Below are 26431 nucleotides of genomic sequence, written 5' to 3' on the forward strand. Positions count from 1 at the left end.
TTTTTTTTCCAATTTTTTCCATTTATTAGTAAATATATAATATATATTTGTGTTTTGATATAATTTTTTTGTACAAAAATATAAATTTTTGTAAGATTTTTGTATTTCCAAATATTACATTTTTTTATATATAATAAACAATTTTTAAATTTATTATCAAATTTCATTTCATTTCCAAAAACTTGCTCAAAATATGTAAATAATATTATATAAATAATCAACAAATTATATACTTTAAGTAATAAAATTAATTAATTTTTCTCTTCTTGTTTTGTATAATATATAATAATAAGCCTGTAATTATTTACTTTAAGTAAATTTTTATATATAAATATAATTTCAACATTCAACATTTGTTTCTTATTTTTTTATTTATTAACTTATATACGTCATTTTAATTAATAGTAAAATATTTTAAAAATTTAATATTTTTAATTAATTCTTTTTTTAAATATATATATACATTTATATATATATATATATATATATTAAGGAATAAATACCATTAAGTGACATACATATAATTTATTGCTGAAAAAAAACATTGATATCATTTTCTTTTTGATATTATTTTAAGTTTTTAATATATATATATATATTTATATATGAAATTTTACATATATATATTGAATTACATTTGTTTGGTTTTTTTCGTTTGCATTAATTAAATTTAAATATTAAAGTTTTTCCTTTTGTTTTTAAATTTTTATTATAATTTTAAATAGATTTTATTTTTTTATTTTTTTATTTTTTATTTATTTCCAGACAGGCTTTAACACACACGTACAATACGATTTCGTTTTCATTCTTATTTAATCACAGACTCTCTTTTCTTATATCAACTTTATTATCAATTTTAAACGTTATTTCGATTTTTTTTAAATCTACTAGTCTCTCAAACCCCTTCGGTACTAAGCCTACGATATAGATAATATGGTATAGTAGTCTACAGTAATATATTTTTAAAATATAATTTTAGCTCAGTGTTTACATTTTTAATATTGACATAAATATGTTATGCTGCAAAACTGTATCTTTTTTGAAAAAGGATTCTACTTACTATTTGGCATTATACAATTATTTTTACCACGGCTCTTAAAAAATATGGGCTTTTTGAAGACCCGCTTAAAAAAGTTACCCGATAAACAATCATTACAGCAAACAAATACCGTAAATTAGTTTATAAAATAATTAAACGTACCATATATACTTTTCTAAATCAAATTTTTAAAAATTATTAATTACTATTTTCTTAACTGGAATATATTAATTACATAAAACTTGATTTATTATATATTGCAATTTATTTTTAAGTTTAATATATATGAAGTAAATAATCAAATAGATGTCTACTTTCTCAGTTTAAATTCAATTGTCAAAAGAATGTATTTTAAGTACATTCACGCAATGGATATATAAAAAAAAATTGTTATTATTATTAAAATATAACGCAATGATAAAAATTCAAATAAGCCAAATAAACAACTAAAAAAATCTGAATAAAAAATTTAATATTAAAAATAAAAACTAAATAAAAAAATTAAAAATAAAAACTAAATAAAAAAATTAAAAAAAATAAACTATATAAAGAAAAAATTAATTAAAAACTAAGACTAAAACTAAATAAAAAAGTCCTAAATAAAAAAAAAGTAAATTAAAAAAAAACTAAATAAAAAAAAACTAAATAAAAAAATCTAAATAAGAAAAACTAAATAAAAAAAAACTAAATAAAAAAAACTAAATAAAAAAAAACTAAATTAAAAAAAATTTTAATTTAAAACAAACTAAATAAAAAAAATTATATTAAAAAAAATTTAAATTTAAAACAAACTAAATAAAAAAAAACTAAATTAAAAAAAATTTCAATTTAAAACAAACTAAATAAGAAAACTAATTGATAGGAATTGATATATAAAAAAAAATTGCACCAACATTATTTTGCATATTTTAATTTTTGTAAATAATATAATTAATATTATTATTTTTTTTTAATATAGATAAATTATTTTTTTTTATGTATCCCTATATGTTTTTAAAACACTTAAAAAAAGTTTTTTTAAATTATTTTTATATGTTTTAATGCATAAAGGAATTTGTTAAATTAAAAAACATATATTGCTCAATTTATCCTGTTTTTATAAATATAAATATGAAAATATTATTCACTAATAAATACTAAGAAAATAAAAAAAAATAATTATAAATTAATACATAATTGCGTGAATATAATTTATTTTAAAATGTTTTGATTTTTGTTATTTCTAATAATATTTTTATATTTCATTCATATATATATATTTTTATTTTAAATTATGTATATATTAGATATATATATATACATATCAGATATATATGCAGATATTCTATATGAAATTCTGTGAATGTAGTTATATATATACTCGTTTATACATATATATGTATTTAAAAGCCTTTAAGAAAGCATATCACATAAAAGAGAGTTGAAAAAAAGTAGTATTTTTATTGTTTAATTACAATTTTTTTATTTTCTTATATTATATATTGTGATTTTATATTATATTTAATATGATATTTGCTTTTTTATAAGTATATACTATTGTTCCTTTTATTCTGCATACTAAAAAGAAAAAAACTACTACTTTTAAAATTTGCTAATATATTCTTACATATTATAAATATATCTATTTTAAGAAACATATCCGTATACATAAATCTGAATATATAGATATATTTATATATATGTACATACAAATATATTTACTTTTTGTTTTTTTTTTTTTTTTGGTTTTGGGAAATAAATTAAATCATTTTTGAAACATATATATGCAAAAATATATATAAAAATGTATGGTCTAAAACGAAAGACTTTCATGCCAATTAAAAAGGATTTTTTTTTTCAAACAAATAGTAACTGTTAGTGGTGGTATTTACAATCTCTAGTAATTAGCTCGGGAACCGAGAAACAATAGTAGTACAAAATGATGAGTATATAATGCAATTTACTCAGAGAGATGCATTTTTCGCTCTTATTATTATTTTTTCCTTCTCTAACTATTGTCACACTAACTGGTAGTCTGACAATAGTTTTGTTTTTTTTTCGCTCGCTATAGTTTTTTTGATTTTTTGTGCCCTTTTGTGAATTTTCGAATTTTCGAAATTCTGTGTATTTTGTTTTTGTAAACTATTAAGACTATTATTAAGACTTAATAATATTATTAAGACTATATTTAAGACTATTATCTACTTAAGCGGTTACTCGGTTACTCGGCTATCGAGCTGTTTTTTACAAGATCTTGAAAACCACTAATGTCACTAACTATCGGGTGATTAACTAAATTTTTAATTTGAATTAGAAAAATACAAAATTATAAACAGAATGTTTAGATCTGCAAAGAAGTATGAAGAAGCAGTACATTTCTGTATACTTAGGCTATGACTAAAGATTCCAATATATTGTTTTATTATTACGTGAACGACAGTAGAACATCGCGACCTGTAAAATCAAAATTATTAATACAAATAGATTAAATTAAATAAAATATTCTAGGTAATAATAATGAACTTTAAGTAATAGAATGAGGTCTGACATCTACTGAAAACATAAATCTATATACTCTTATGTTATGTTTATTTAAATATATAGTTTCCTTTTTGGAATACTAGGGATTTGAATAATTGTTTGGAATCCAAAAAAAATTATTATAAAATTTTATATTTTAAATTATTCAAAAAAAAAAGAATATGTGAGTAAAGATTTCTACTGAAAAAAAAAATTAATTTGTTTATTAGTTATTGTCTTGGTTTATAATAAATTTTCTATTCATTTTGGAACATGTACTTTGGAACACATGTAATATTTTCTAAATCTAATATAGATTTCTGCCAAAAAAAATTTCTAATATTAAAAAAAAAAAATCAAAGTAAAATAAACAAAAAAACAAAACAAAACAATTTTAAATATTTTCACAACAATTTTTTATTAAAAAATAATTTTTTTTCAAAAAAAAAATATATATAAAAAATAATTTCGATCAAAAGGAACAATATTTTTTTTATTTAAAAACAAAAAACAACAAATATTTTCTTTTTGCATTTTAAAATTAATTACTTAACATTTTGTTAATAGTTAAAGTATTTTTTAAATAAAATGAGCACCAATTTAAAATGAAAGCACAAAAAAGTAGTTTTCTAGTATAAAAAAGTTAACAGCAAAAATAAAAGTACAATAATTATAATAATTTAAGCGTTTTTTTTTTTCTAAGCTAGGTGAAATAGTTTTTTTTTCATAACTGTGTATATAAAATGTACAATGTTATAATAATTATTAAAAATAAAAATAAAAAAAAAGATAAATAAAGACAATAGTGTAAAAGTGCACATCAAGATCACTAGATGCTATGTTATATTACATTAATAATACTAACAACTACCAGTTGCAAACAAATTTTATCGATTAATTTATCGATTTATCGATATTACCATATTACCATTAATCGATAAAATTATTTCAATTATTTCAATACCAAACTTAATCGAAATTATTAGTCAAACTGTAAGGACCAACAATATATGTTACAATTTATAGTTTAGACTTGCTTAGAATTAATTCAACTTTTTTATATATTCATATTTTTTTTTATTAATAGTACAAATTTAGAATTTAATTAATAATTTTGTGGGTTTAATGTTTTAAACAAATTTTTTTCAACATTGCAAGCTCAATATTTTTGTTCTCTAATTTTAGACATTTTTATTGCTTTTGATAAACTTCTAAAGCCGATTTAACAGTACGAATAATGATGGCTTAAATAAAATAAAATTTATAAAAATTAAAAAATATATTGTTACATTGTATTTAAATTTTAAAGTACCCTAAAGATGACTATAGATTATAGTCGAAATATGTGTAAAAGTAAAACCTTTTAAAAATAAACAAATATTTTTTAAAAAGTTTATTATTTAACTATTGACCTATAAGCCCGTAAAAAACAAAATTATTTTTAAAAAATTCATTTTTTATTAAAGTATAATTTTTGATGTTATACGGATTTCACCCATGGGCGTACACGGGAATTTATCAAAAAAAAAAAAAATGATTTTTTGAATAGTAATCAAAAATTCATATAAAGATATTTTATTTAAATATCTCCCCAAATATATGGGAGATATGAGAGTATTGAACCAAAAATCCTCTCCCTATTTCTTGTATAGGCAATAGGGATTTGCTAAAGAGCCGCCATAACATGCGCTCCATCTTAAAAATATGTACAATATCCAATCTTAACAATATATAGTTGATAAAACTATATAATATATTCTATGTGATTAGCTCTGCGCCAAAATATATATACTGGGATAAGAAGGTATCAAGAAGCCTTTGCTAGTTAGTATCTTAAATTTAAATTGAATGGAATGTCCATTGTTTAGTTAGCGTTTTGTTTTTTCTATACAAAATAACTGTTATAACAGTAACAATAACTGTAAAGTACCTTTAAAATACCTTTATTCAAATAATAATCAAATTGTTCAAATAATCAAATTCAAATTCAAATAATCAAATTGTTCAAAATTTCGACCATTTTGATATTCCAATATGTTTAAACACAGAATATTAAATGCCAAAGTGTTCAAATATCAAATAGCAGTCATATTTGAAAATAGGCCTTTTCTTTTGTAAGCTTATCACAAAAGAACAACCGCTTATTTTAAAAATAACATATGAAGCAACAACAGTGCTGATCTAGCATTTTTGAAATCGCTTAACAAAAAAGCAGCTCAAATCGTATATTTGACAATAGGCTTTTTCTTTTGTAAGCTTATCACAAAAGAACAACCGCTTATTTTAAAAATAACATATGAAGCAACAACAGTGCTGATCTAGCATTTTTGAAATCGCTTAACAAATAAACAGCTCAAATCGTATGGTTGCCGAAACTAAAAAATCGTCTATTGTGAATGATTTTTGGAAGTACATACGAAATTTTCAGTTAACTGTCAACGAATGATTTCGTTAATTCTTCGTATTTCGTTTCGTCATTGTTCGTAACAAATATATCACTTTTTCTATTTATTATTTTACTGTTGTAAGACATGAAAATTCATATTTTATTCACAATCTTGTAAAAAAAAATATTCTTACCAATAAAAACAAAGAATTATTATTAATTTTCGAAATTTTAACTTCATATTTTATTACGTGTTTTGCATATATTAGCCTAAGAAAATTTCCATTTTGTCCAGAGTTGCCATCGTATGTAGTGCTCAATTTATTTATTCTTTTGCGACATGCTTACAAAAGAAAAGGCCTAATATTATTAGAGCTCTTCGAATATATTGCTGTTCGAGCATGTTTATGCTCAATCATTTGACATATAGAATTTTTTTTGCATATGAAGATATGGTGGATTTACTATAATACATCAGTCAATAAGTCGTGTAACTGACACACAAATGGCGCTGCCATTGTCAAATCCACATGCACATGGTATAATCTTCATTGACTATCTCGAAAAGGGAAAAACCATCAATAGTAACTACTATACGGCATTATTGAAAAAACGACCGCATATGGCGAAGAAAAAAATTTTGTTTCACCAAGACAATGCACCATGACACAAGTCAATAAAAACGATGGCAAAATTACACGAATTACACTTCGAATTGCTTCCTCATCCACCGTATAGTCCAGATCTGGGCCCCAGCGACTACTGGCTATTAGCTGATCTCAAAAAAATACTCGTTGGTAAGAAATACATCTCAAATGAAGAAGTAATTGCTGCAACTGAAGCCTATATTGAGGTAAAACACAAATCCTTCTACAAGCACGGCATCGAGAAGTTAGAGAAGCGTTGGAATGATTGTATCGCCCTTGAAGGAGATTATATTGGTGAGTGAAGTCGATTTTTGGCAGAAAAAATTTGTTTTTCTTAGTTGGTCACACGTTTTATTGACTGATATGTTATGCTATGGAGCAACAAAACGATCACGAATTAAAGACAATGTTCCAAAGGGGTTATTTAGGCAAGTAAATGACAAATTTCCACTCGTATTATGACGATTGTAGGTTTGAGTATTAACAAATACTGCTTACCATAACAAATTTCTGACAGTATAGACTATGAGAAGTTTGAGCATTTACAATAATACTTTACTACAGGGATAATTCGACCATGGTTTTGCATCAATTCAAGGCAAGTCACACTCCAGAAGCAGATCTACCTTACATCAGATAAAACAAAAACACATCTATCTGGCCTCGTTAGCACGACACCACCGATATTAGGCGCCATTTTTTACATCTTTTACATTATTTTTATTTTTATTGTATTTCCATTCTGATTTAGATTATATCTTTTATTAAAGTTCATAATGTAAGCCTATTAATAATACCCCGAATAACTAATACCCCGATTTGCGTTATCCCGATTTGTGTGGATTCGAATTACGTTGCCAAAAACAAAAAAAAAGTTTTGGCTTTGAATGGCGTCGGCAGGATTTCGATTTGCGTCGTTTTTTAATACATCCGTACAGAGGGGATTCCCATTTTATTTATTGCAGGTCACATTTTTTAAAAGGGGATTTATATGTATTAGGTTTTTAGTTAAAAAAAGTCAGTTGACATTTGTGTGGTGAAGTGAAAAGGTAAATTTCTACTTTATATAGTATAAAAATGAGTCAAAACCGAAAACAAATTTTCTTGAAACAAAAGCTGGATATTTTAAAACGTGCTGACATTGGAAGAATTCTGGGTTTAGCTCAAACTACTGTAAGAACAATTTGTTATCGTGATGGGGACAAGATAAAGGACTTCTATCCATTTGATTAGAAAATCAGAATCAGAAAAATGCCATTGAGCCAAATACTAATTCAGAATAAAGCTCTGTAGATATTCAATGAATTAAAAGGTAATTCTCCATCAACAAACGGTCAAAAACCAGAATATTTTTGGAAATAAAATATGTGGAGAAATGTGATTCGATTCGCCTCGCATTTTGTCGGTCCCAATTAACCCCGCAAATCGAAGTATTAGTGTATTTATGTTTACAACAATATATACACTACACGTACGGGATAAAACAAGAGACACTTTTGTTTGACGAATACACATTTCTCCACTCGGATAAGCCTAGATAGATTCTAGGTGAAACGCTTATGTGGGAACTGGAAGAGGACCAGAAAAATTACTTTCAAATGTCTATTAATATTTAACCTCTCCCAGTATATAAGAAACGCATACGAATGTCATTATATTGATTAATTTATATGTTTTCATTTTCATATTAATACTCATTTGAAGTTATATATTCTTTTTGGTTATTTTAATATTCATTCTTATATTTCAATTTTTATATGTTCAAGCTCAATATTTGGGGGCTGTCAGTTTAACAAGACTGGAACACATACCTGAGGTTGCTATTAGTACAATTTGTTAATAACATGCGCATCCTAAGTGATACATACTATCGCTAGAAATAAAACTCTGATCTGATATCGCAATTGTCCTTAATGGTCTACGCATGGCCTTTTTGGTCTGCCAGCATAACCTAACTTAACCTAATTATATATTTATATTTTGATTATTATTTAATTATTATTTAGTTATATTTTTATTATCATTTAATTATTATTTAATTTTATTCTTATTGTAATACCTTAAAATTTTAATTTTTAATAATTTTTTTTATTATTGCCTTCAAAGTACTCTCCTCCTGCGGCAATGCATGCATATGCATGCCAACGCTTGATTCAATTTTCCATACAAGTTTTATAGGCCGCCGAAGGTATGGCCTTTAGTTCACGCAGCGAATTCTCTTTTATGGCCTCTATGGTCTCAAAACGCGTTCCTCGTATTGGCAATTTGAGTCGGGGGAAGAGGAAAATGTCACACGGGGCCATATCTGGAGAGTACGGTGCTTGGTTGATGGTATTGATGGAGTTTTTTGCCAAAAACTGTGACACAACCAACGCTGTGTGAGCCGGTGCGTTATCGTGGTGTAAAATCCATGAATTTTCCTTCCATAAATCCTCTCTTTGCCTCTCTTTGCAAATGGCCTCACGCAAACGACGCATAACAGAAAAATAATACTTCTTATTGACCGTTTGACCATTTGACTGTCCGGAAGGAACTCATAGTGCACCACACCATGAATATCGCAGAAAACAGTCACAAAACAGCATAACCTTGATTTTGGACCGACTTTGGCGTTCTCTTTTCGGTTTCGGCTCACCTTCGAAGCACCATTCGGTCGATTGTTGTTTGGTGGGCATGTCAAATTCATAGACCCATGTCTCATCACCAATTATGATGCGTTCGATGAATGTGTGGTCATAGAGACCACTGCGTTGGAAATCATCTCTTTGGCCACATCACAACGACGTTTCTTTTGAATGAAATTCAGCTAAAAATCGCCACATGAAAATTGTTCGACTTCTTTGTATAAACGCCAAAAAAAAACTAATCGTACGATATGCGTTAACCTTTTAAGGAATGTGTATATTAGTGTTGCCAGCGTGAATATAAAAAAATGTACCGATTGGATAAGCGCGGGAATACAAAAATTAAAATTCTCGTTCTTTTTTGATCACAAGGCATATTCATATGTTTAAGAAGTTTTTATTATTTAGTATTTAGTATATAATAATATATATTCATATATTAATATTTAACAATTTACGTTTGGAGATAAGGTATGCCATCACATAGGTTATTATCTGTGGGGCTAAGTATACAACTTTTTTCTGGCGTATCTCCGGTCACTAGCCTTCACCGTGACCGGAAAGTCACAAAGCTCCAGTTATCTACCAACTAAGGTTTGGACACATAGAGATACTATATTAGACTTTGATTAGATATTTCAAATGTTTCAGATTTTTAAGTTTGAAATGAAATTTGTCATTGTGTTCCCAATAGAGTAAGATTTAGATCTGTTGCCTCTACAATGCTATGCTCCACGAGAAGAAGAGTACTACAGTGAGTGAGATAAAGTCTCTGTTTGTTGATTTCTCTTTTACTGTCTTAGGTTAATAAAATTATACGTAAGCAGTAATTTGATAAAAATATATATAAATTCTATAAACAAAACAAAATGAGCGGTGAGCATATAACATATAAGCCGATTTCTGTGGCTCTCAAGCAAACCAGATAAAGTTTTTTACATGATGTATGAAATAATGCAAACACTTTAGATTAAATAAAATGTGCGGTTCTTTACAACAATGTGTTGGGTAAGAACGGGCTTAGGATAGTTAGCAACGATAGCCCGTACACTACTATAACGAATTTGCTATAATAATACATTAAAAAATACATATTTGTAATGTATTGTATTTAATTGGAGATTTTTAAGTGATAAGGTGGTAAGTACTCTTGAAATAATTGTAAAGTAAAGAAAAGTATGAAATCAGCACTGTTAAATTCGGCTATAGAACCTTTTCTCTAACATATACAACGTATCTATAATTTTTTTGTATTATATACAAGTAATATATAATGTAAAGGCTTATATAAGATATGCTTATGTATATAATGTATATATAAATGCTTATAGTAATAAATTAAATATATGAAAGCATCTGAGCGCAGATAAGGTATTGAAGAAAAATATAACTAAAATAGATTTTCTACATCCAGAGAGAGAGAAGAGAATAACTTAAACAGCTTCGTTTGAACTTACCGCTTGCATTTTCGACAACACATAACTCATTCACGGCGTGTTCGTTTTGGACGTGATGCAGCGATTGAATCTGCGGTTGTATCTGGAACATTCTGATGCACGGTAGCGGTACTAACATTTGCTGTAGCATATGTTGAATTTGTCGTATGATTGCCCATTTTATCGATGCCACGCACTTTTTTGCTGGCAACTGATTGTGCTGTAACCTGCAATGATATTGCATGTGTATTCAATTTTTCGGCCAGCAATAAGTCTTTGAGTCCTTTCATTTTTTGACTATATAATGTTATCACTGGACGCTTAAGCATAAATTCAAAAGGATCCTCTTCTTTGGGTAATGCATCCAACTTGGTTGTTGTCGTTGTCGTTGTTGGTGTTGGTGTTGTTGTTGTTGTATATACTGAAGCTTGCGGCAGTGCTGCTGCTGCTGATGACGATGTTGTAGCCGTAGTTGTTATTGCTGTTGTTGTTGCTGCTGCTGTTGTTGTAGTTGTAATTGATGTTGATGTTGATGTTGATGTTGAAGTAGTTGTGATTGTTGCGTTTAATTTTTCTAAATGGTCCTGTTCAGTTTTTGTTATTGATTCCATTTTAGTTACTTTGCATTCATTTGATTCATTTTGAGTTTTCTCTTCCGGTGTTCGTTTTTGTTCTAATTTTGTAGTTTCAGTCCCATTGTTAGCCTCTTTATTGTTGTTATTAATATTATTAATATTGTTGTTGTTATGCATGGGATGATCTTGTTGTTCTTGCTGTTTCTGCTCAGCAAATGGTTGTCCACCACCTTGTAGAAGAAAATCAGGGTTTAAAATCTTTTGACCACATGCAGCGGTCAAATCTGCCAATGTCGTAGACATGTCCGTCTTTTTGACATCATGTTGATATTTCTGAAAGTAAATAATTAAACGTTAGTAGTGCAAAGACATGTTTAAAAATTAACTAAATATTTAAATATTTAGATATTAAGGACTCGACATGAGCATCCATATTGTATGAAGACTTTTATCGAACGCACACACCTATTGAACGAACACTCTAGGTGAACAAACATTCCTACTCAACAAACACCCTTATTGAACGAATATTCCAATCGAATAATCATCACTTCTATTAAATGAAGCACCCCTAATAATCGACAACTACTACTAAAGACTCGACATGAGCATCCATATTGTATGAAGGCTTTTATCGAACGCACGCACACACCTATTGAACGAACACTCTAGGTGAGCGAACATTCCTACTCAACAAACACCCTTATTGAACGAATATTCCAATCGAATAATCATCATTTCTATTAAATGAACCACTCCTATTAATCGACAACCACTACTAAAGACTCGACATGAGCATCCATATTGTATGAAGGCTTTTATCGAACGCACACACCTATTGAACGAACACTCTAGGTGAGCGAACATTCCTACTCAACAAACACCCTTATTGAACGAATATCCCAATCAAATAATCATCATTTCTATTAAATGAACCACTCCTACTAAATGACAATCACTACTAAGGACTCGACATTAGCATCCATATTGTATGAAGACTTTAATCGAACGCACACACCTACTGAACGAACATTCTAGGTAAGCGAACATCCCTACTCAGCAAACACCATTATTAAATTAATATCCCAATCGAATAATCATCACTTCTATTAAATGAAGCACTCCTATTAATCGACAACCACTATTACTTACACCCCAACTGAACGAACACCTCTATTAAAGGACTATCCTTATTGAGCGAACATACTTATTCAACGAACATTTCGATTAAACGAACTCCTCTATTAACGAACTCCGCAATTAAATGAACGGCTCTACTGAACTAACATCCTCATTGAACGAACATAACTATTAACGAACACCCCTATTGAGTAATAGGGGTGTTCGTGGCTTAAATAGGTGGCCTCAATAGGTGGCTTAAACGAACACCACCATTGAATAAACATATCTATTAAAAGCAATTTTATTAAATGTACACCGTTATTGAACAAAAGCCCCTAATGAATGAACACCTTTATTAAACAAAGACCCTAATTGAAAAAACACCTCTACTGAATGAATAGTCCTATTGTACGAACACTCTATTGAAGGAATATCTCTAATGAACGAACTCCTTTATTGAACGAACATCCCTATTGATGGAATACACCTATTACAGGAACATTCCTATTGAATGGACACCTATTGAACGAGCAGCGCTATTAGACAAACAACCTAACATTCTAACAACCTAACATGAACTCACCCTCTTCTCGACCTATCCACCACATTCTATTCCACTGATGTAATCCATTCGTGTTCTTAGTTTTGCAAGTCCGTATGGATTACAAAAACAACATGGCTTATGCCCACTATAAATAAAAATATTTAAATAAATATATTCATTTCTGATATTTCTGCAAAACTAATACTAGTCCAAGTTATGAAAACATTGTACTCAGTTCATTAAATTAATCTAAAGTACACAAAAGCTTATAATGATGTGCTAGAAGCACCCGAGTCTATCTAGCGTCCCAAAGTCACTTGGCTTTTCGACGAATTTAATGTCGATTACACTTACTAGTTATGCTTTTAGTGCACAACTTTTAAAACACATTTTAAAAGTTATAAATAAATAATTTTGATATAAGAAAGTAAATAATTCGGTTAAGGTGCTCTGACTCTCTGCTTCAAATTTGGCAGGGCACGAGTACGATTCCTGGTACTTGCACTCTTGAAAAATTATTTACGAAAAATTAAATACAAGAATTATTTCGAAGACCACTGATGATGGGTATTTGGCAATACCCGAAACAGCTGTATGGTCAGTCAAAAATGCAATTAATTAAAATAATATAAAATGAATTTTTGTTGTTGTAGTTCACTACTGTTCGAAAAAACCTCTTTATAAATTATTTACACTAGAAAAAAATACAAAAAAATAAACACAACAGCGAAAAAAAAAATCATATTGTATCAATAATAAAATTATCATTTATAATCCATTCCCGAGTATCGAATTATATAAATATAGACACAATTGAGTGTAGGGTATCATTTTGTTATTGTATAATATCAGCAATTAAAGCGGTAAGATGACTAATGGATGGCAATTATTCGTTTGTATTATATTTAAATAAATGTATTGAGTCAGATGAGAAAAAAAATCAATTTTCATTTTCAACGAACAGTTTATTTTGAGACTGAAACCACACATTGTTTTAATGAGCTTAACATAGACAGTAGCATGTAGATCGGGGGGTGACAAATATATAATTAATAAACTTACCTCATCATTTTTAACTAAATTATTATTATTTCCTTCTATTTGCATAGTCGTCTGTGCATTATTAGTCTCCTTTTTAGCCTCATGTACTTCCTGTTTTTCGGTGGCATTACCGCCTGCAACAGCCTCTGTTCCCTTAACATGATTCAGTGCAGCCTCTTCATCCTCCGGCACTTTGATAACCACTTGCGAACGTATATCATAATCGAATTTTGTTATATTATTCACTAATGGCTTGGCCCAACCGATGTGTAAAATTGGTGTCAGGCTGTATTCTTCCCATTGACAGATGCCATCATAGAAACGCAACAAATTCGCAAATACCTCAGAATCACGCAGAATACTACGTGCCGAATGTCCTGATCCTTCAGTTTTCATAACATATGGTATCATATCATTAGCAATATCCAATAGCTCCTTGTAGATCTCCTCATCATCGCGACAATTGTAGGTATATAAGCGTATGACATCAGCAGCGTTCGCCCAAGATGCAAACGCTTCTCGATACTTGAGCAAACGATTGAAATAATTACCCAAATATGTGTGTGGATAAACATGATGATTGCTATAATATGCACGTGCCGATTTTATTGATTCGCGATAAAGTTGCTCACAAGTCATACCATTTTGCGAGGGAGAAATTTCTTCAAGTTCGCCTAGTGTACCTAAAAATTGTATTTGTACAATTACATCGATTCCATTGGAGTTAAATATGGTATAAGTTAAAGTATAATTTATTGTTATTATTATTATTATTGTTGGATAAGTTACAGGGTTTTAATACTTCTAATAACATGTTTAAAATTTGCGTAAACTGCACAGAACAGAAATCCATGCGTTCACTTCTTCACACACATGGATCCCAGCACAGGCATCTGTTCTGGGCAGTGAGTGACACAAACAATAAAAATATACAAATGTTAAATAAATGTTAAATTACTACTTATAAGTGAATAAATTTAATTTATATAAATATTTACCCAAAGCCATAGGATATTTGCGCAAATGACCCATATCATATAATAACCATAGCAATTTTTGTTGTAACTCAGCCACTTCAACACAATCACTATTGGTCGTAAGTGAAATGTTTATAGCTGACACTATAGCCGCTACTTCCATAGATCTATCACAAACTACAGCTAGACCACCCAGATATAACCAAGAACCAGACTCAATACCAGGTGTTATATCTTGTCCACGCTTATCCTCCGTACCTTTACCATGCCATGTTACTTCTATAGTTTCCAGGCGCTTATTACCAAACACCACCCAAGCATGATCTTCTGATATAGCTAAATGCACATCACGATAACCAAGCAATTGACAACCGGCCACAACAGCTAAAGCAACACCAAAACAGTCAAGTTTATTGCCTGATAGGTAACTATAGAGGTTCTGTAGATGTGCACGATCCTTATGACTGCTGCGTATTAACGAATGCCAAATGACATCAGAAACTTTCTTGATTACTTCGCGCGTTGCTTGACGATTATGCGCAGATTTTGGTTTTTCAACTACGGCAAGTATGGTTTGGAATTTCTTGTACAAGCCCGAAATGAAATCGTGTGTGACAACCGGAAAAGGTACCGAATTACCCATTATTACATCCGCATTTTGCGCTGTAAACATAAAATTGTAATTAATTAATTGAAAAACTTATCATATATGGTATATAGAAATATATATATATATAATATATTATAATAAATTCATTGTTTAAAATAAGTTTAATTGTAATCAAATCCTGGAAGCACCCACTTTCCATGGCGAAAGTGTGCAACACAAACCTATAAGAAAAAAGCGCAGCTCGACACATTTCTTCTTTCTTCTAACTCGCTTTTTATAAGTCTTAACAAAATAAACACGTTTCCATGTGCAGAGATGCATTTTAAATTGGGGCGTGTTTTTCTATGCTGCTATGTCCACAAACCAAATAAACAGCTGATTTTTCTTTTTTTTTTGGCTTTGAGGCGCGATGGAAAGTGTTGGTCTGAACAGCATTTTTCGATTAAACAGCAAATATTGTTTTATGTTAGACTAAAAAGTTTAGTATAGCATATAAATTTGCTAGCTTGCTGACGGTCCAGTAAGGAAGAGGAAGATGAAAAGATGATGGGAGGATAGGAGATGAAAAGACACGGAGGAGAATGAAAAGTCACCCCCGCTCATGAGCAAGAGCCGTCATTAAGTTATAAACACGGTTGCCACTTGAAAATTTTTTCCTGTACCAAAATTGGTTTAAAAAGGTACCATTTCTGTAAAAACAGGTCCAAAATTTTTTTGGACCTTTTTATTTTTTCGTTCTGTGTTTTTCATAGTGTTATAAATGAACAAAATATAAAATAGTGCGAAGTTGCATTTTTAAAAAAAATTAATTGGAAATATCCACAATAATTGGGTCGTCAAAAATGTACCATTTTTTGAACATGAGTACCAAACGAAAAAAAAGTACCAATTTTGGTACTAAAGTACCATAAGTGGCAACCGTGGTTATAAATTGGCACACGCTCGTGAGCAAGAGCACGAGCTGAGACTCATGAGATCTCATGAGCTGCTTACTATTTATATTGATTCAAGAGTTTTAAATTAGATTATATTGTATTTCGAATTTGAAAATAAAAAAATAAATATTTCAAAATTTTACATGACTATTATAAAACACTTTGCTTAGAATGCGAAAAACAAGTGTAATAAATTTTATATGCCTTAAATGTAATAAAAAACTGTTGCCAGTAATCTGGCTTTTCAGCTAAACTCTCGGTTCATGAGACCTCATGAGCACCTCTTCAATATGAGCAAATTGAAGGTTCACGCTGATGAACAGCTCTTTAACATGAGCCAATTTTGGGTTCACGTAATAATTGACTCTTGCTAATGGGCCTGAGCTGTTAATGAGTGAGCAAATACGAAGCCTGATGTATCTTTCATCAAACACTTTTTTTTTTAAAAAACAACCTATATTAGATATGAATAGAATAGTTAACTATGTGTTAATTTATTACCATTATTAAAGTGTGCCTAATAGATATTAAGTGAGACGTGTGCGGGTTCAGGTTCCATTAATCAAAGAATTCATTCCCTATTATATATATATATGGGCTAATAAATAGTATTTATAATCGTTATATATTTAAATATATGTACCTAAATACACTTGAGTAATTAAAGTAGGGTGCTTAAAACCACAATAAAAAACAATTATTCACTGGAAAAATAAAAGAATTGCATGAGATTAATTTAAAAATTTCATTTAAATGAGATATAAAATAGTGTTTTTATTATTTGATCGTTACAACAACTATTGAAAAGATTTGCATCTTAAGCAGTTTTCAGAGAAAACATATTTTCTGTGTAATTCAGACTATAAACAAATAAATAATCTAATAAAAGTGCAATAAAACTGTAGATATGATCGCTATACATATGGTTTAGGATTCCTGAACTTATCTAGTGCATTCAATGAAAATTGTTTATAGCCTCAAAATTATTAAGCATTTTTTTTATTGTTTCACATATATTTTTTTATTAGACACGCTATATATAGTTCTAGAATCTGAACCACTAAATTAAAAATATTCAAAAACCATTTGGTACAAAGAAATACTGGAGAACAAGTTCTTGAGGGGAAAGATAATTGCAATTATTATGATTCTAGCCCTTGATACATAGTATTGCTTTTTTAAGAATTTAAAGTTTTAAAATTAGTACTGATTTTGATTGCATGTGTGTAAAAAATCAACCTGTTTATAAGAAAAAGAACGTAATAATATGTATGTACTTTCATTAGTCCTTTCTAACCGTCTTAAAATCATTCGAATGCTAAACTTTTTTCGATACAGAGTTATAGCGCACAATAAACGCGAAAGACTAAATATGTACATATATGGGAGTAGTACTACACAAATATACTAATCAGTGACATTTACTCCGCAGCACAGCAAAACATGACACCTATCTCTTCTTAATGTCAGATCTCAAACTTAGCTTATTTTATATAAATGATTTACCGTACTCGACAGTCTTTATAGGCCCAAGAGACTTGGATAACACATTAAGTGAACTAGCTTTTTGATGTGAATCTGTAGTTCTGAGCAATCATCATAGATTAGTAACTTCAGAACGTAAATACAGCAGTTTTAAGAAGTTATTATTAGTCTCTTTTAATCGAATAACAGAGGCTCGGTTAATTATTTTACTTTCATTTATTACTAAAAAATTAGAGAGAAGTTAAAGAAAAGGCTTTCCCTTATTTTTTGTATTGTGTTACTTTCATAAGCTTTTAGTGTATGGAATTTAATAAATAAAGACGATATTATAATATAGCTTAATTTACTAATTACTTATGTCTGGTTATACTACTACTTTATTTTAGGTTGCCTAGTCTGGTGGCAAAAGGTCACACAGGCTGGATCTATTACTGTTTGTACGAAACTTCAGAGACTTGCGTGTCTCCAAATAACTGGTGCTATGAGAACTAGTCCAACTGTAGCACTTGAGGCTATACTTGTGTTGACACCACTGTACATACATATTCAATCTATGCCTGGTGCGCTTTGATTAAAACTCCACATGAGTAAGATTTATCCCAACTTTTGTGACGGAACAATATTACAAACATTCGATGCACATAAAATACCTCAGTGCGATGGAGACTATATAACAGAACTCCATCGCTTTGGCAGAAAATTTGAGGTACACCTACATCACGTTCAACGTGAGAAATCGGAAGCCCACAGGTTGACCCAAAAAATTTGGTGTGTCAAACAAATGGATCAAATATGAATAGAGGCACTGGTGCTGGTGTATATGGACTCAGCAGCAGAATTTCGGAGGCAATGGGCGCATGGCCGAGTGGCTTCCAAGCTAAAATTCACACAATCAACTTATGCGTAAGATTCAATATCATCACAAAACTGTCTGGCTCTAGATTGTACTGGGCTGGAGTACTGGGAAGACTTCTCAGGACTAAGATAAAGCAATGCACTGATAGAACTGTACTCCTACAAAATCATACTTAAATTCTCAAAATGTAATTTAAGGTTGATAACGGGTTTCATTATAGGTCATTATGGTTTGAAATATCACCTTCGTAAACTACATAAGTCCTGCTACTACGATCTGTTAATTCGGAATGCAGATTACGCCTCGTAGATTAGGAAACTACTATGCATATTCTTTGTAACTGTCCAGCTTTAATAACGCACAGAAGAAATTTGTTTCATATGGAATTTCTGTCACCAAAATAGATTAAGAGCTCTTCTCTAGATTTAGTTCTGGACTTTGTTCACAAAGCCATAAAGTGCTTTGTGTAATCAACAGTGAAATTGATATAATAAAACTCTACTGGCCGCAGTACAGAGTGTTGGGCGATTATTTTAATAAAGTAATACTTTAGCTAAAATTATCAGACACGATTTCATTATTTGATTTGATTTGCCTAATGATTTTAAGGATTTCAACCAAAAAAAAATTGATACCGAGTTCTTCGGTATTAAATACAATAACCTCGTTTAGTCACATATAGTCATAGTTATATGCGTCATCATATTAATATTCTGTTAAGTGATATAAGCAATAACATTACAATGGATCGGACATACCAACTGACATACCATATGTTTTTCTTTTTAACTTTAACTTTACCACATTTTTTTAATATCTTAAAGAAAGGTACAAACTTATACATTGATTTTTTTTTGTTATACTCTTCTCATATTAAAAGAATTGCCATATGTTTTTGTTGTCAATTTTATAATTCCAATGATTTTTGTTTCTTAGAAAAATAAAAATAATAAAATTTATAACTAAAACACATATGGTTTCAGAATCCATTTTGTTAATAGTAACCACACTTTTTTTTGTATCAACATCGTTACTCAAATTTGAATTCCATATAATATAAAATTGTACAATTGATTTCATCATAAATCCATTTAATGGATAATACAAATACAAAATATATATATATATATATTGTTCCCACATCTTCATTCTATCATTTAAGCTTTCCATTATATGATATTGCCACCAAATACCAATCCATTCTTACTCCTAAACAAGCCCTTCTCCTTTTGCACTACCAACACCTATCTATATCCTAACCCTTGTATAATTCTTTGTAACTTTTTTCATGTTACTGCTTAATAGATCTCTGCGGGCTACAAGTACAACATTATGTGGTATCTATTACATCATGTTAACTTGAATCACGAGCTAAACAAAATGAGCTTCTCTATAATCATAAAATACAGTCACTACCGATATTATATATATATATATATATATATATATAATATATATATATATATATATATATATATTAGGTAATACTATCATTTTAGCTTGATTAAACAAAGGTTATGCTAAAATAATAACAATTTAATATATATAGGTACCACATATCTATTCTAACCCCTCATTTAAAGTTTTCATTATGCTTTATCTAAAAAATTAGTTTAATTTGGGTTACCATCTAAACAGTATGGGGGGTTTGGCTATCGCAAATTCCTGTTATTATATAAACAAAAAAAAAATTTTTCACGTTCTACACAGGATGTGTTTATCTGAAATCAAAACAGCAGACTCTATGAGACTACGAAACTTTAAATTTATGGTGGATCTGTATAAAAAGCAGAATATTTTATGGATATCTACGATATACTATCGATAAGGAAATAATTAAACGAATATATCTTCTACTTTTAATATTTAACTAATAATAACACGTTTTATTCGGTTATCTATTAATTGATAGAATTCTAGTCCTAGGAAATTATTTCTTTATAGTATTTTTTAAAAATCATGTTTAAGCCTCATTGCATCAATGACTTAAAATGGTTATAAAATGGTTTATATTTTTATTATAAGAATTTAGAGACAAAAATTTTTTTATTGCTAAACAATCCTTATAAAATTAAGGTTATGTTGGACGTAGACCAATTCGATCAAATATATATATAATATATATAAAGTATAATATATATAAAGTTCAGTTGTAGTATTTTAATTTTATATTACTTTAATTTAATATCATTTTGATTTAATATTATATTAATTCAATATTATTTTAAATTAATATTTTTTTAATTAAAAATTCTTTTAATTTTTTATTTTAATTTAATATTATTTTAATTTACTGTAATATTTTAATTTAATATTATTTTGTTTATTTTATTTTTATATAAATTTATTATTATTTTAATTTAATATTATTCTAGTTTAATATTATTTCAATTTATTATTATTTTAATTTAATATTATTTTAATTTATTATTATTTTAATTTGAAATTATTTTAATATAATATTATTATAATTACTATTATTTTAATTTAATATTTCACTGTTATATTTCAATTTAATATTATTTATATATAATATTATTCTAATTAAATATTATTTTAATTTACTGTAATATTATTTTACTGTAATATTTTAATTTAATATTATATAAATTTAATATTATTCTAATTTAATTTTATACAAATTTAACATTATTCTAATTTGATATTATTTTACTGTAATATTTTAATTTAATATTTTTATAATTTAATCTTATATTATTTGAATTTAATATTATTTAATTTAATATTATTTTAATTTGATATTATTTTAATTTAATATTTAACTGTTATATTTCAATTTAATATTATTTATATATAATATTATTATAATTTAATTTTATATAAATTTAGCATTATTCTAATTTGATATTATTTTACTGTAATATTTTAATTTAATATTATATAAATTTAATATTATTCTAATTTAATTTTATACAAATTTAACATTATTCTAATTTGATATTATTTTACTGTGTGTGTGTGTGTAATATTTTAATTTAATATTATTATAATTTAATCTTATATTATTTGAATTTAATATTATTTAATTTAATATTATTTTAATTTGATATTATTTTAATTTAATATTTAACTGTTATGTTTCAATTTAATATTATTTATATATAATATTATTATAATTTAATTTTATATAAATTTAGCATTATTCTAATTTGATATTATTTTACTGTGTGTAATATTTTAATTTAATATTATTATAATTTAATCTTATATTATTTGAATTTAATATTATTCAATTTAATATTATTTTAATTTGATATTATTTTAATATTTTAATTTAATATTTTAATTTAATATTATATAAATTTAATATTATTCTAATATAATATTATTTTAATTTAATATTATTTTAATTTAATATTTTACTGTAATATTTCAATTTAATGTTATTTATATATAATATTATTCTAATTTATTATTATTTTAAATTAATATTATTCTAATAATCATATTATTTTAATTTAATATTATTTTTATTTGTTTTTTTTTTATTTAATGTTATTTTAATGTAATCATAAAATTTTTTTTTTTTTAGTTTAGCATATAAGGCGTGAATGTGTCTTAAGAGATTTTTGCACTTTTTATTATGACTGGGAGATAATGAGGGATGAGCAGTCAAGGAAAGGATTTTGTCACTTATACTTGACAATTAAAATGAGATAATACTTTTCACTATAATTCCAATAGGCACACAAATAAAGAAAAATGTTTTTTTTACTCACCTGCTGGTAAGCAATTACTTGTCGCTGCTCCTTGAGCTGCTCCTTGCGCTGCCTCGCCAGTTGTTAAGGAAATTTCAATGTAGCCAGCAACAATTGAAAGCAAAGTCAAATCTGGTTCAGTACCCGGCGTCTCTACGGAGCGCCGAAAGAAGTTTATCACATCACTAATAGATTTCAATGGAAACAAACTAGGATCCACTGCCAAATTTTGTGCCACAGATGGACTTGCACTTGCACTGCGTGTGACGGCTGCCATCGCAAAAGTTAATGCCAACCGCAATTAAGCCTCCCAATTATGTTGCTGCACTTGCGTGTGTGTAGGTGCGTTAATAATGTTTGTACGTTGTACGTTGTACGTTGTACGCTGTACGACGATGTCGTTGCTTTTGTCAGTTTTGTCAATTTCGTCAATTTTGTCAGTTTCGTCTGTTTTGTCAATTTTGAATTGGAGTGACCACTTTTGGTCACGGGGAACAACTGTTCTTGTTAAATGCTACCTTTCCGAAGTACCTTTGCGGCTCAACGTACAATTGCGACGCTACAAGTTGACAAACAACTTTTCGCGTTCATGTGTGTTAGCTTGTCCGCCAGTTCGCTGTTGTCCTACCAATGACTTTTTTAACTTCAAGCTTGCACCTTGCTTTGCCCTTTATGGTGTTGACTGCGTTCAACTAACTCAGCTTATGTTTTGTTATTGTAGGGAATTTTTTTTTTTAGCTCTTCTTTTTTGCTTAATCTTTTCTTCTCTTTTTACTTTTGATATTCGCTTGTTATTATTTTTTTTTTTATTTATTTTATCTGCACTTTATTATTTTTGTTTTCGTTATGTGTGTTTGCTTTTATGCAATCTACTGCATACTTGTGCACATTACCAATATTTGTTGCTGCCAATGTTGTGTGTTGTTGTGTGTTGTTGTTATCCTTTCGTGTTGCATACGTCAGCAGTGGCAAAGCAGGCACGCACTTACGAATCGTTCGTTCTGCTTGCAATCGTAAACGTTGATAAGCGTTCGAATGATTGCGGTGGAGGTGGTGGTGGGGTATGCGGGAATGTGCGAACTGTTGTACGGGTGAGCGGGCGGGCGGACGGTCGGTCGGTCGGTCGATGTGTATGCACGTAAAAAGTTGTATATTTGTTTTCAATTTTCTTTTTTATTTACAGCTTTAAAGCATATCTGCCGCGTGTTGAATTTTTGTTTAATAATCTAATAATCTAAAACAAAAAACACTTATTTGAATTCGCACTTTTATTTATTAAAGCAGCTTTAATTTTTTGTTTAAAATTTAAAATGCAAAAACTTTCGAGTAGACCGACAAAATTTCATTAGCACTCTTGTACACTCATTTGCACACAATAATTAGTAATGATCTAGAGTTCTGTTATATATAGACTAACGAGAAGTTCAAGCACTAACTTATTCATTACTCCACGATTATTCTTACTGCGCCTAAATGTTTACAAACATCAAATAAATGACGTCTCATTTTTAACAGCGCACAGGCGAATAGCAATACACAACGTTGTCGCTGATGACATTTACGCCGCAAAATTACACCACTCTCATGTAGTGTGGTGTAATTGTAACAAATCCAACCGGTTACCGGTTGTCAAGTACTTATTATTGTTGTAAATTGCAACGTAAGCGACTACGTTTTCTCCACACTTACAGACAATGAAGTAGTACTTATACAAAACGTCTCACCGAGTCGAACGAAGGAAGTTTTGATTTATTGTAAAATTTACAATGCTTTAATAAATAAATAATAAATTATATTATCATTTATTGTTTTATAGATCAAATTTTAATATATATATTTTTTAATGGGCTAATTAATAAATAAATTATTTAAATAAAACAACATTTCAAATTATTTTAAAAAATATTTTGTATTATAAAAATAATTAAAAAAGTTGTTCAAAGTTATTGTTTTTTATTCAAGCAATTGGATATAATTATTAAAAATATTATTAAATATTTAATTGTTTAATATTATTAAATATTTATTATAAATGTTAGAATAATATAAAAACTTGTGCTTTATTTAAATAAGGGACCAATATTTTAAAAAATATATATCATTTGTAAATAATTTAAAAGTTATATTTTATTCAAGCAATTGAACAATATTTTTAAAAAATATTATTGAATATTTATTATAAATGTTAGAATAATTTAAAAAATTCTGCTTTATTTAAATAAGTGAGCAACATGTTAAAAAATATATATCATTTGTAAATAATTTCAAAGTTATATTTTATTCAACCAATTGAACATAATTTTAAAAAATATAATTATCAAATATTATCAAATATTTATTTATGTAATATTATTAAATATTTATAATAAATGTTGAAACAATTTAAAAAACTGTCTTATTTAAACAATTGTCGAATATTTTAAAAATATATTTCTTATTAAAATAATATAAAAGTTATGTTTTCTTTAAATAGTTGACAAAAACTTTAAAAAATGTATTTTATTGAAATAACTTAAAAAGATATTTTTTTTTATTTATGGAATTAACCAATTAGCTCGTTCAAAAAGTTTATAAATAATATTAAAAATAAAAATATTTATGAATAAATATATTTAGGTTGTTAGTGATAATATTAATCAAGACAATAATATTTAATTATTATTATTTAAAATATGATATCAAAATTCCAAACACTAATGTCCCATCCAATATAAAACAAAACCAATATAATTTAAAAATAAACTAGATATTGCTAGCAAGCTCTAGCAACTCTAGCGCAAAGAGAAGAAATTCATAAATTTAATACAAATAAAAATATATAAAAATACATAAAAATACATATATCTAACTATATGAGAATACATATATCGTAAGACGAGCATAAAAGTTAATATATTATTTATTATCAATTTAATAATAAGATACAGTCGGGTGCATTTCGTTCCACTCTATTTATAACGTTAGACCTAATGCTTCACTTAATGTCGCTTAATGTTATAAATAAAGAAATTATAGCATAATCTGCTCTTATTTCACAGTGGAAGAGTTCAATCTCCATGTTAAATCTGTTCAGTCCTACTCTACAGATACATTGACTACAGTTCTCCTATTTCTTCTAAAGACACTTGATCATTTTCGACAAATGCAAGGCAGAGGCAGACACAGTGGTTTAGGTAGGCATTTAGAACGACTGAAGGAGCTGGACATACAGCAGGCATCACGTAAACGGTTATCTATTTTAATTAATTTAATATATTAGCATCTGTATACAAGTTGATCTTATTCTATTAAGAAAAACTTTAGCAATTTTATTTATATATATTCACCCGTAATGGTACCAGTATTGTGATAGGTTTGTTGACGGTTCACTACTGTTTAGGTTTTTAAATCTATAAGTTCTTAAGCGTTAACACTATCGACCAATACGTCCGAGTGGATTCTTAATAACCTAACCTAATCTAATAATCAATATATTATATATAAATTCAATATATTATATATGAATTTAATATATTATATATAATTATAATATATTATATATGAGTTTGATATATACACAAAGCATTGGCTATCTTTATTATGATTCAGCGATAGTGAATATTTTTTTCAGAACATAAGCAGAATGTGTAAATTATTTTCATACATACACGTCTATTAAATCCTATAGTTACCGCAAAAATATGTAAACTAAGCTGACAAACATTTCCGTAACAAAATATATTGCAATTTAAAAAAGACTGTGTAATTATAAATTGAAATAAATGTGAGACTACTTGCTCTAATAAAAAATAAAGCAGATCGTAATAATATTAAACTATTATTGACCGTCAACTACCAATAAGGGCAAGGGCAAGTAAAGTAAACATTTATTTTATAATATAAATTCTAGCTTCTGTGAAGCTCAGAATCAGCGCACCTTAACCAACTGATCCAAAG

The 26431-nt window shown here is 27.8% G+C and overlaps 1 protein-coding gene across 1 annotated transcript; it reads right to left on the bottom strand.

Moving 5' to 3' along the window:
* Positions 1-2836: 2836 nt before the first annotated feature.
* On the bottom strand, positions 2837-23275 carry LOC119687619 (menin). Its single transcript, XM_038102002.1, has 6 exons — positions 22517-23275; positions 14912-15553; positions 13935-14596; positions 11310-11539; positions 10653-11165; positions 2837-3472 (listed from the first exon to the last, which is right to left on the bottom strand). Exons 1-5 carry the CDS (start codon positions 22770-22772, stop codon positions 10679-10681), a joined length of 2277 nt encoding a protein of 758 aa, XP_037957930.1. The 5' UTR covers positions 22773-23275; the 3' UTR covers positions 2837-3472; positions 10653-10678.
* Positions 23276-26431: the final 3156 nt, after the last annotated feature.

This window comes from Teleopsis dalmanni, chromosome X (assembly GCF_002237135.1).
Source record: "Teleopsis dalmanni isolate 2A chromosome X, ASM223713v2, whole genome shotgun sequence".
Classification (NCBI taxonomy): Eukaryota; Metazoa; Arthropoda; class Insecta; order Diptera; family Diopsidae; genus Teleopsis; species Teleopsis dalmanni.

Coding starts and splice junctions, on each gene's coding strand:
- LOC119687619 (XM_038102002.1), bottom strand. CDS start 22,772: ATGGCAGCCGTCACACGCAGTGCAAGTGCAAGTCCATCTGTGGCACAA. Junction 15,554..22,516: donor AAGTAATTGCTTACCAGCAG/GTGAGTAAAAAA, acceptor TTATGTTTACAG/CGCAAAATGCGGATGTAATA. Junction 14,597..14,911: donor CAAATATCCTATGGCTTTGG/GTAAATATTTAT, acceptor TACAATTTTTAG/GTACACTAGGCGAACTTGAA.